The following is an 11,983-nucleotide window of genomic DNA, read 5'->3' on the forward strand; positions in this document are numbered from 1 at the left end:
CACACCGAGAGAAAGGAAAAAGTATAATAGGTCTCCTTCATTTTTGACTCTTGGGACACCGAGTGATATTACTTTTTTCACACTGGCCAAAATGACCCACTTAAGCCCGTTAACGTCTGGCTTTTGTGCGTAATGCGAACGTCAACAATCAGGATTTACTCCCGGGTCAGTTAACCCAGCCGTAGTCACGGGTGTTCATCGCCTCCGGCTCGGCTCGGCTGTGATGTGAACACAACACTCGGGTGAACACGCTGACTTACTCTCGTTTCAGGCGCGATGCTGTGACGCGTGTTGGAGTTGTTGCCGTCGGCTCGTTAGAAGTAACCGTTGTTTGTGGCCTCTGTGGTCCGAGCCGAGTCAGCTGCCTGTGTGCAACTCTGAGATCGGAAAGAAGAGAGATGTCTCACTCACTTAGTAACTTCTGTTATCAGCTCCGGTTTTTAATTCAGAATATTATTGATGAAGACTTTTTAACTTGTCGTCTTCTGGATCTGCTGATAGCTATTGTTCCCTGTTTTTATGGCGCGTTCGTGATGACTAACGGTATGTGAATAGGGGAAAATAAAACAAAGGCAAACTCATCCACTGGTAATGTGAAAGGAGTTAATTGCTGATTATAAGCAAGTTTACCCGTGTTTTACGCAACTTCTGTACTTAAAACTAAAATAAAATAAAAAATAGAATAATTTCTTCCTATATAAGAAAAAATCAGATTCACACACGTGTTATTTGCATATTACATCTTTATTCATCGATGCCTAAACCCCAGCATTAAGATTTATTCAACGCTACAACAGCAAAGATCTATTATTATGTCCTAGAATGGCCAACAGGTCAGTTTTGCCCCTCAGGTATTATTGCATTAGTTCTACGTGAAGATGGAATAATCCAAAATGTAACGTGTTTGTTTAAGAAAGGCTCAAATGAAAACATTTCACACGTGTGACACGATGCTACTGTAGAGGCGGCAAGAGGGGGAAGAGTCAGACCTGTATGTGTTACACGCTGTGAAACTCGCTCTCTGCATTAACACTGATGAGACTTCTGTCTGCAGATAAAACCAAAGCAGTTTGTTTTTTTTAACACTTTTCTGGAAAATCTCCTGTACAGCATCAACAGCCACAGAGAGGATGGAGAACATTTGGTAAAACAGCCAGGTCTCGATATTTAGCAGAGTTTAGAGACAAACCCGCTACAAATCAGTAAAAGTGAATTTCAGAGGCTCTGAGGGAACAAGTTTGACATTTTTGGAAGATGCCCTTATTCACTTTCTCGCCCAGCGTTAGATGAGAAGATCGATGCCACTCTCATATCTGTCATTTGGATTTGACGCCACAGTCGGGAGGTGATTAGCTTAGCTTAGCATAAAGGCTGGAAACAAGGGGAAACCGCTACCGTAGCTCTGTCAAAGTTTAAAAAACAAAACCCTTCCAACATAAGATATAACAAGTCAATTAAAGGAAATGTTCATCACCCGATGGAAAGTGAGATGAAGTCTCGCAGTCCACAGAACATTTCTGGAGCTTCACAGCAAAACAGCGTTGCAGCATTCTGCTAAACAACTGAAGCAGCTGGAGACTCGATTTAAATCTTAAAAAATGACCAAAAAAAACATGAAATGTTTCCATACAGCCAGTCCCACGTAACCCAAGACTCCAGAAGCCCCGAGATCCAAAACTGATCTGAAAAGACGTTATTTAAACCCTTTTTTAAGCTAAAAGTGTTAGCGTGCACCCTGTCTGAAGCTCGATGTGAGTCGAGGGCGTTTATTATGTCTTTTTAAAATCAATTTGGGATCTCGGGGCTTCTGGAGACTTGGATTACGCCGGATGAGCTGAAGTGAGACATTTTGTTTGATTTTTTGACATTTTATAACACGTCTCCAGCTACTTCAGTTGTTTAGGTGAATGCTGAACTGTTCCTTTAATGAGCTTTAGAGTTGCTGGTAGGTTTTTTTTTTACCTCGGGACGGAGCCAGGCTAGCTGTTTCCACCTGTTTCCAGTCTTTATGCTAAGCTAAGCTAACCATCTTGTCGCTGTAGCTTCATATTCAACAGAAAGAGTTGAGAGAGGCGTCGGTCGAACTCTCGGCAAGAAAACAAATACATTTCCTAAAACATCAAACTGTTTCTTTAAGACGGAGCCCGAACATTTTGCCACAATAATCGTACCAAACTCACAAATCTGTTATAATTGAGATATTAGCAATAACGCAGACAGCACCTTTAAGAAGAGGACGTGCTGTACAACAAAATATAAAGGAATGTGTTATCCTGCCAGAAAAAGTGTGCGTCGTGTTCACCGGGAAGATTTTTGTTTTAAGTTGCTACTTAAAGCCACATAAAAGAAAAGCGTCAGCACACAAACATTTGATCTCATCGTGCTTGTACCGAACAACTGAATTCAAATATGGAATAAATTAATTTCTATAGTAAGGATTGTCCTAAAGCTCGTCCTGTCACTGTATTTAACTTTAAACGGCCAGTGATGCTCTAAACTTTTTGTTCTTTCACCAAATCCCTTGAAAAAGACCAAAACCAACAAGTGTTGTGTGTTTATCACAGTCTGATACATCTTCTTCCTTTTAAAACACACACTGTAGATTTATACCCGACTCAATCTCAGACACACACCGTCCTGCTGCCACAAATACTCACTACAGCACCAAATGTGGATTAATCCGCCGCTGGAAATAGACCCAATATATACACTATTTCCTCCTCTGTGTTACAGTGAGCAGCTGTTTTAGGGATTCATTAAGCTTCTTTAAAACTTCTGTGGGTTTGGAGGTGAGAGCCACAGACAGGAAGTCGGGAAATACTGAGAAACAGACGAACACGCTGTTGGTTTTGGTGTTTTTATGGGATTTGCTGACAGCAACAAAAATGTAGAATATTAGCAGGCTTATGCCTTAAACAGATTTATAATTCTGATTTAAACACGTCCAGTTAACGAACTAGAGGAGGAGGATTCAAATCCATCAAAATCACAACTGCAGCACTGCATGTGGTCATTTTTTTTTGTGGTAATTGGACAAAAGTAATCTGATTATTCAAGCTAAAATAGTTAATACTTAAGTGAAATGTTATTTCTATGAAAAAAACAAAAGCACAGAATTGGAAATTAGTTTTTAAAATATTGTATATACTTATATATTTATATCTATATTACAAATTAGCTAAAAGAAAAATAATAATTTGTCTGTCAGAGATTTTCTAGGTGAAGATAAATCAAGATAAATAAGATTAAAGAGCGAGCGAGAGAGAAATGTCTGATTGGAGCCGAACCCTTTGAGGTAAATTTGACCTTCTGGCTACAATTCATGGAAAACACACTTTTTGAAAAAGCTGCTAAAATATAAAGTTAAAAAAATGACCTGTTGGCGGTTCAGCTGTTAAATACTTTCACATGGAACATCTGGTTGTGAGCGGGAAGAACAGATGTGTAGAAAACCTGCAGATAGTTTACAGTAGGAGTGTAAGAGTTCACCAAACACAGTCGGCGCCGGACACGTCGGAGAGGCTGGTTTAGTGTGTGAGCGTGTGGACAAAAAACATATACAGGACAGATGCTTTCAACGAGTTTGAGATTTTGGAAATACACTTCTTCACTTTCTGAAGGCTCATTTATGCTCACTGTTCGATACAGACCTCTGTCTGTACTCGTCTGCTTTCTTTTTTCTGTTTTCGAGCAACTTTTCTGAACTTTTGCGGACAAAATTGAGAAGCACCACCAGAAATCAGGCCCCCAGGAAGAGCGCCAGGCTTTGAAGCCAACGTTCGTAGTGGCAAAACTGCGTAATAACATCGTCACACGATGCCCTGTGGCCCAAAAAGACTCTTTCCCATAAGCTAACATTGTGAAAGAAGCGTCTGTAAAATGGTGGATGCATTTTTTGAGCGTCACAACCAACGAGAGAAATGACCCGTTTCACTGTCGAACAGCCGATTCAATTATTTTATCCCCATTCAAGTTAGCTGGGCGCTAAACCGGAAGTTAGTCTGCTCGGTTGTCGGTAGTCTCTAGTGCACACGCTCTATGGGCCCCACAACACGGTATTTTTCACAGCCGGGAAGTCGAGCCATTTTGGCTTCAAAGCACCACTGAGCAGCTTTCATAGAGTTGAACGAGGCTCCGCCACCAAGGCTGTGTCCAGATGTAATTTTACATCCTTGCCAGAAATCACGGGGGGAAGTGTAGCTAACAGTGAGACGACCATCAGTCATCATACATCGTAGGACTTCTGATGAAGAAACGCCTCCAGAAATGAAAGAACACACTTCAGAGAGAGAGTAAACACCTGATTTCTTTTATCGACATGTTGTTCTTCCCTGGATTTTGATTTTTGGTTTTCTTCAGTGATATTTGGTCGAACATGCCCCGTTTGGTCACAACGTCATTATTTTTTTGGAAAAACAAAATCAGGTGTTAAACTCCTCTCTGAAGTGTGTTTCTGGAGACGTTTCTTCATCAGAAGTCAGACGACGTAGATACGTTGGGTTTTAGTGTGTTTCTCCATGCGTCTCCCATAGACTTCAATACAGCCGACGCCACAGTCTGGAACCAAAGTGAGAGTCAGTGACGTAATGACCCTTCATAAATGAGCCTTTACTGTGAGTTAGATGAGAACTTCAATACCTCTCATGTCTGTGCATTAGTTATGAAACTACAGCCAGCAGGCTATTAGCTTAGCTTAGCATAAAGACTGGAAACAGGGGGAAACAGCTAGTGCGGCTAACATTAACAGAATCAGCCAAACAGTCAGTTCGTCTTTGGTGGATGTGATTGTTCTGGCTACGTTAGGTCACACTACTTCGAGTGTAGCTTAACTTTTCATCAAAAGTCCAAACATCTAATGACCGAGGCTGACATGACACGAAGTTTAGTTTATGATATGATGGAGAAAAACATTTTACTTCATTAAAACAAGACTGGAGTGGAACATTTTCCCCATTTCAGATGAATATTTAGTCACAGCTTCGTGATAAAAAACCTTCTAAAGTCGACATCTGTTCATAGAAGTGAAAACTTTTGACATGAATCAGTCTTTTTTGCATTTTGCTCAAATTTGTACGATAATACTGTAAAACAGACCTGAGATGAAGGCTTAAAGGTGCAATATGCAAGAATTTTAGTTGAAAACATTCAAAAATTAACAACAGGATGTGAAGAAATAACAGTTTTGACATTGTGACGTCTATGTGTTGTGTTGCAGAGATATCTACTGAAGTTTGCACGCTAACTAGCTAGCCCCGGCTCCCGTGCTGGAGGTGTAAACACCAACACTTCCCCTGCCCCCTAATTGTTTTGAGAATGATTTTGACAGGTGGAGAATTCTCACATACTGCACCTTTAAATTTTTTTCCTGTTTTCCTTCATAATTCAGCCACAGAACATGACAGGGGGCCTCTGATGGACTACAATCCTCCCCTGCACGAGGAACAAACACAATGATGCCCGTTAATGATGAGTCTGTTATACTGAACACAAGACTGAGTGTTAACTGATTCACAGAGAAAAGCTTTTGCACTTCTGTGGATCAACAGGTGTGTAGAAGAAGATATGAGAGATCGGGAATATTAAATTAAGCTATTTTATGAAGATTTTGTGGGTTTGACGCTCTGGTCAGCTTTGACATTTGAGTGAATGAAACTTCTCATCTAACACTTTGTAAGAAGGTGAAAAAAACAATTTCCCCAAATGTTAAACTATTCCTTTAAAACACCCTTTGATTTGCGACAGAAAGCCAATAAATATATTTACATAGTGCAGAAATATAAGACAGTGTTGTGAGTGAAAGTGTTTAGATTAAAGTGAATTAAAAGTGAAGTCTGACAGCTGAGAACTGAGTAGTTAGTCGAGATCAAGCCTATTTATATTCCTATATCTTCCTTGTATTTAAACTAACAGAAAGTTCTGTACGTAGATGCTTTCGAACATTAATTACATGATAAATTATAAGTATTGTGCGTCTTAGATATTAAAAAATACAATAAAGGCAAAAAAAATCTTTTAAAAAAGCATGAAAACTGAGAAAAAATATTAATTTGATCAGTTTGTGTGATTGTTTGAGTCTGTATATGTTGAACACTATTTTATTTTACACTTCAAAAAGTAAAATACTTTGATCCAGTGTCACAGTTTTTATAATCAGGAGCCAAAAACGCCGACTGAACCGTGAGTTTGGTAAACTTTCACACTTCCACTAAACAAACGGTAGATTGTGAGTTTTGATGGCTGAAATCAAACTTGAACAGAATGTTTTTGTCTTTTTTAAAAAAGGGTTTGTAATTTGCATCTCTTAGTTCTTGCTGATCCAAAAGGGCTCCGGGGCTGTAAATATAAGTATTGCTAACTACTAATTAAGAAAAAGCAGTATAAAAATGCAGAGCATTAACTACCACCTGCATGCTGTAGAAGCATTGGTCTATAGGTAATACAAAATGTACAAAATAAATGTGCTGCAAAACAACCAGAATGTTTCATATACACATAAATAAAAAGTACAGATGTCATCTGACAAGGCAGACGGACCTCAATCGAAATGTGATCACCCCCCCAACACTTAACCCCCCCTCCCACTTCCTACAACAAAAAGGGTACACATTCTGTTTCTAAGGCATTTTGTACACTAGCTAATGAGAAACACAAGTGTTACTGTACGTTTCCCTTTTTTTCTTTTGTCGTGGACCCCCCTCGATCAATATTTGAGCCACGGGTGAGCTGCGATGGAGGCTTTACTGCGGTCTCCATAGTCATAGAGCAGCTCCTCACCCTCGTCAACGTCTCGAGAGGCGACGAGGATGAGGTGAGGGACGCCGTTGATGTCGTGGAGTTTGGTTTGGCAGTTTCCGTTTTTACTGTGATTTATCAACCTACCCAGGCGACCAGTCTCTTTTGTGGCGTCCACACTGTTGGAGCAAAAGACAAAGTGTTCACGTCAGAAATGTTAATGCACCTCAACAGCTACCAAGGGTCATCAAATCATCAGCAGGAGCTGCCCGACTCTCGCTGCCGGGGACAGATGCTGGTTTTTGGGTGGTGGTGTGACGAGGAGTTGGTAGACAGATGGGATTACAGACGCTTATAAATGTAAAAATGTAAATGTAATAAATGTATTCGCTCTGGCAGTTAGCATTGATAGATATAAACAACAACTAGTCAGCTACAGTACGTCATCCAGTAACGTTTAAATGTAAGAAGTTTGAACATACCAGTAAGTTTTGCAGAGGTACTGGAAGTAGTACATGTAGCAGCCGGTGGCGGGGTTCTGAGCGTATTCGGCCTCCCTCTTTTTGGCGTCAGTGATCTGCAGCAGGTCTCCGTGGTACTCCACCACATACTCGCCTTTCTGGAAACACCGAGTGGCAAACACTGCTCGCCCCTTTCCTTCTATATGTTGCACCTACAAAAACAAATATGAGAGGTTTTCTATTTTGACACACAGCAAGAATAAACTTTACATTAATACTGATCTTATATGTATATAGTTTGATGGGATATTACATAATATAACAAGAATAAATCTCTCTCCTTCTTCTTATATCTGCTCTGATGTTGCGGATTCTGCTTCACGTTCGCTATCTTTTGTCACCATTTCCATCAATTTCCTGTTATTTAATCTCTATTTATCAGTCCCTATTACACATTACATTACAGATTACTGATACTTGCACGTCGAATTGTTACTGCAGATATTAAGGATTTTACCCAAAAATCATGGGTTTATAAGCGTGTATGTTGACCGAAATAATGTACAGATTCTTTATGTGGACGAATCTCGTTCTTCTTTTATGGCAGCTGGAGTCAAACCTACTGAAACCTGCTTTATGAGATAAAATGGCTGATTTCTGAAGAGTCCATGTGTCTCAAACACTGGGAAGTAGGATAACAGTTTATCCTGACGTGTCCTCAAGGCGTCACCAGTGTGCGGACGCACATAGCAGGTGGTGGCGTCTGTTTTTTGACACCCAAAACCGCTGAGTGTGTGTTGCTTTTTGAATATTAGAGAAAAACACTGAACGTACCTCCATTCCTTCTTCTATTCCCTTTGTGATGAGATCATCTATGTGCTTCTTTTCTTCACACTGGTAACAAAAAGGAAACATGAGATGGCGTTACTGAAAAAGAGCAGATTGGATTTCTCTCCCTCCTCCAGGTTTTGAAAAGCAGTCCACTGGTCTAACGTTTCACTCCTGAAAAAAAGTGATCAAAATCATCGAAATCTTCTTACTTTTCAAAACTTGGTGCCTACATTACCCACAATGCAACTCAGCCACTGAGCGACATCACTGGATTTTTAAGACTACATGCAGCTTCCTCTGGAGTCAGAAAAGGCTTTATACTACTTATTTCACATATGCAGCAATACTCACCAATCAATCAATCAATCAATCAAGTACCTTTCAAACAAACCAAAATTCAAAGTGCTTTACAAGTGATTAAAAAAAACAGGAGACATAACATCTGATAATACTGATGATATAATATGTTGTATGTAAGAGAAGTGATTCCATCTTACCTTGAGCTCTGTTTTACTTTTTCTTGAGCTTCGTCTTATTGGATAGTAATCAGTAACTTTTCGGTTTTGAGAGTTTTTCCCTCCGGCACTGTAGCGGACAAAGAGAACAATAATTATTACACCTGTATGAACAAAAATCACACCATCATGTTGTCTTCTATGATCCGGGCGTGCGTACATTCTTAGCGTGGACTTCTTTCCTTTGACCTTGAGGCGGACTCCTCTCCTCTGGTGGCCGTGCAGAGCGCTGTTGTTGTTGGCGTGGAGGGGAGCGTGAGATAAGCTGTTGCTACGGGGCAGGGAGAGCTCGGCGGGGGAGCGGCGGCAGTAGAGCTGCGGAGGCGACGGCTGTTCATCTGACCAGCAGGGTGAACACTGGCTGTAGCTGCTCTCCATCTCTGGGAAGTCAGTCGTCGAGTCTTTTGGTGTGGCGCTGATGGTGTTTGTTCTCCTGCCTGAAAGGAAAAAAACAACAATATATTATTCTGGTGATCCTCGCTGCCTTCCATTACATAATCTACTGACAAATAAAAATAAATAGCAGTCTGTTTGTTCTCACAGTTAAACCACTCTCCTCCTCAGCTGGAGATGAAGCTGCAGGCCTGCAGCGAGGATACTTACCCTCTCCCTGCCTCTGAGCTTCGTTCTGCTGGCAGCATATCGGAGAGCACCGTCCCTCCTGTGTCAGCTTGATCGTCTTCTCATCATGAACTGGCGATATGGATTTGGTGCAGCTTAAGACAGTGACTGAATGACTATTGCATACAATCTCCTGTGAATGCAGAGAGAAATGTATCCAGTCCATGTTCTTGCCATGTGCAGATGTGGTTTTACAGTAGCATGCTTCAATTTTACATTAAATAAATCAAGACAAGAAAATGAAGAACACAATAACACAAATATTCAGGAGACATACAGACACTAAAGTAATTAATTAAGACATCTGACCAAAAGATAAACCAAACTTAAACCCACAGACATTCACTTAACTCTCACACAGGACACAGAAAAGCAGCAAATCGTCACATATGAAAAGGTGAAAATAGGGTTTATCTTCTGGTTTTGCTTGAAATATGACATTGAAATTGAAATTATTAACACAATATTAAAATGTTCGCCTGCTTAATTTCTATCGATCTTTTAATCAGTTGTTTCAAGGAAATTAATTCTTGAGAAAATCTACAGTGGGTTTTAAATTCAGAAGCTAAATCTAACAAGATCTGCGCCGCTGAATTTTTCACGCAGGACTAAACAACCAAAATGTGTTTGAAAGAAAGTAGAAACTAGTAGAGATATATTTTTTTGTAAAATGACCTTCCTGTTGTTAATTTGATTACTGTAAACATTGAAGCAACAACTATTTAAATTAATACATGTTGCCAAGTTTCCTCAGGGTGTCTTGGATGGTCAGGACAAATTTCTTCATCAGCTGATTGTTTTCTGCCTAAACAAACTAAATAATCAAACTGTCTTTGTTTTCATGACTGAACAAACTGACCTTAAAAGGACAACACAATTTCATACTGTTTTACTTTGTTTATATGTGGCGGACCCTGCCACCTTTCTAGCTTCAAACATTGTTTAGGGACCTTATTTTCCTCTGAGAGCAGCTTGTTTATTCACTCATGGAATAAAATACATATTTCTGAGTTTGTATTATTACCTCATTAATGTTAATATTAAATTTCTTCTACAAAACAACACAGTGCCTCTTTGACAATAAAGAGTATTTTATAATTCTGTTATTTCTTTTATTTAAAAACTAAATCTTGATCTGAAAAATCATCTGTCAACTAAAAGTTGTGGAGTCAAAGTGTTTTTTTTTCTGTCAGAAATGTAGTGAAATGTACTCAAGTGAAGTACAAGTACCTTAAAGGTAATATAATTACAGTATTTGAGTAAAAGTACTCAGTCGCTCTCCAGCAGCGGTGGGTGGGGCCCAGAGGAGGGTACCATGCTGGCTCCACACCCACCCATCAGTCCCTTTAAATCCAGACTCCAGGCACAATCAGGCCTCTCAGATCATCATTATCCACCAGCCAAGTCTGCTCAAACTAAAACACACTTCAACAGCTGCCTTTAAACTATAAAAACCCCTAAAAACAGCAGAAATTGTTCGTGTTTCTGTCTCGTCTGCTGTCAGAAGCACCGCTCGCTCCTCAGCTAGCAGCCACATGTAAGCAGCTAACGTTAGCAAGGCACTTCCAACAAAAAGCCCCTCGTCTGCAGCTACTGTAACTACACCAACTTACAGTAAAAACACACGTGATTTCCTCCTTTTAATCTGAACACGTTAGGGTCACACAGTTAATCCACTTCAGCTCGCTTCCCTTCGCGGTTCCCGACCTGTGCTCGCAAACTTACCCCGTTCATGTCCGACTTGTTTTCGTGGCTCCTCGCTCGGCTGTAGCCGCTCGTTTCGAGGAATAAATCAATGACGTTTGGTGCCAGTTCAGAGATTAACCTCGCCCTGCTCGTGCGGCAGTGCCCTCCCTGCGAGCTGGCCCCCTTCCACGGCGACTGCGTGTCCTGCTGTTGTTTTTAAACTGCCAGCAGCTCAACCGATGAAGCCTCCACAGCTCCTGGCCGCCATTTTTCTCCGTGTGAATGAAGGAGGGGAGCGAGGCGGGGAAATGTCGCCCCCTGCAGGCCGGCAGCGGCACTGCGCCTCAACCCGCCCCCTCCTGTTTGTCAAATACACACTCAGAGGAAGTATTTCCACCCTTTACTGCAGTATAAGTACTAATACCACAGCGTAGAAATACTCCGGTACGAGACCTGCATTTACAATGTTCCTTAAAGGAGCACTGTGTAGTTTTGGAGAAGAAATTCAAGCTCAAAATAGAAGAATGAGGTAATACTAATTATTATATCATCATATAATTATTATTGTACTTCTATGTATCCTTATTTTCACTTAAATTTGATTGTATGTGCTACCGTTTGATTTACCTGAACTTCTTTCCTGAATAAAGGTATACAAAAAATACATATATATTATCATTGTGCTAATTATATTAACTTTAAAATACTTGTACTTAAGTACATTTCACTTCATTTCTAAGGGGGAAAAAATACTTCTACTCCACTACTTTTATTTCACAGCTAACTTTTCAGATCAAGATTTAGGTTTAAAAGAAAAAAAAAACAGAATTATAAAATATATACACTGGGCACTGTGTAGTTTGGATGATGAAATTCAACGTCAGAATTTTAATATTTATAATAGTAATCAGGCGATCATACAAACTCACGTTGAATCATTTCTTATCAAACAAATAGAGTATGGTCATAATGGTGAAAGAAGACATGTTGTATTCAGATATCTCCCTGGACTAAGACACTGAATGCACTTACAAGGTTATTAGGAATATTCTGGTCCAAGACTGTTTCTCTGACCCAATCAGAAGAAATCATGTTCTGAAGTAATTTAAAGATGACGAGGTTTGATATGCGCACATT

General features: G+C 40.1%; 1 protein-coding gene across 2 annotated transcripts; it reads right to left on the reverse strand.

The window, feature by feature from the left end:
- Positions 1–725: 725 nt before the first annotated feature.
- On the reverse strand, positions 726–11,946 carry kmt5aa (lysine methyltransferase 5Aa). 2 transcript variants are annotated; one of them, XM_073477992.1, is made up of 7 exons: positions 11,879–11,946; positions 9,143–9,293; positions 8,700–8,976; positions 8,522–8,609; positions 8,028–8,087; positions 7,215–7,405; positions 726–6,911 (listed from the first exon to the last, which is right to left on the reverse strand). In XM_073477992.1, exons 1-7 carry the CDS (start codon positions 11,936–11,938, stop codon positions 6,701–6,703), a joined length of 1,038 nt encoding a protein of 345 aa, XP_073334093.1. In that variant the 5' UTR covers positions 11,939–11,946; the 3' UTR covers positions 726–6,700. The 2 variants fall into 2 exon arrangements, with proteins under 2 accessions (XP_073334093.1, XP_073334094.1); XM_073477993.1 differs by lacking the exon at positions 11,879–11,946 and adding an exon at positions 10,886–11,154.
- Between the last annotated feature and the right edge of the window lie 37 nt (positions 11,947–11,983).

Source organism: Pagrus major, chromosome 12, assembly GCF_040436345.1.
Source record: "Pagrus major chromosome 12, Pma_NU_1.0".
Lineage (NCBI taxonomy): Eukaryota > Metazoa > Chordata > Actinopteri > Spariformes > Sparidae > Pagrus > Pagrus major.

Bases quoted from the DNA above. Each gene is read 5' to 3' on its own strand.
- kmt5aa (XM_073477992.1), bottom strand. From the start codon at position 11,938: ATGATTTCTTCTGATTGGGTCAGAGAAACAGTCTTGGACCAGAATATT. The intron at 8,088-8,521 runs GTAAGATGGAAT...TTTTGTTACCAG, and splicing joins AAAGTAAAACAGAGCTCAAG to TGTGAAGAAAAGAAGCACAT. The intron at 7,406-8,027 runs GTACGTTCAGTG...TTGTTTTTGTAG, and splicing joins GAATAGAAGAAGGAATGGAG to GTGCAACATATAGAAGGAAA.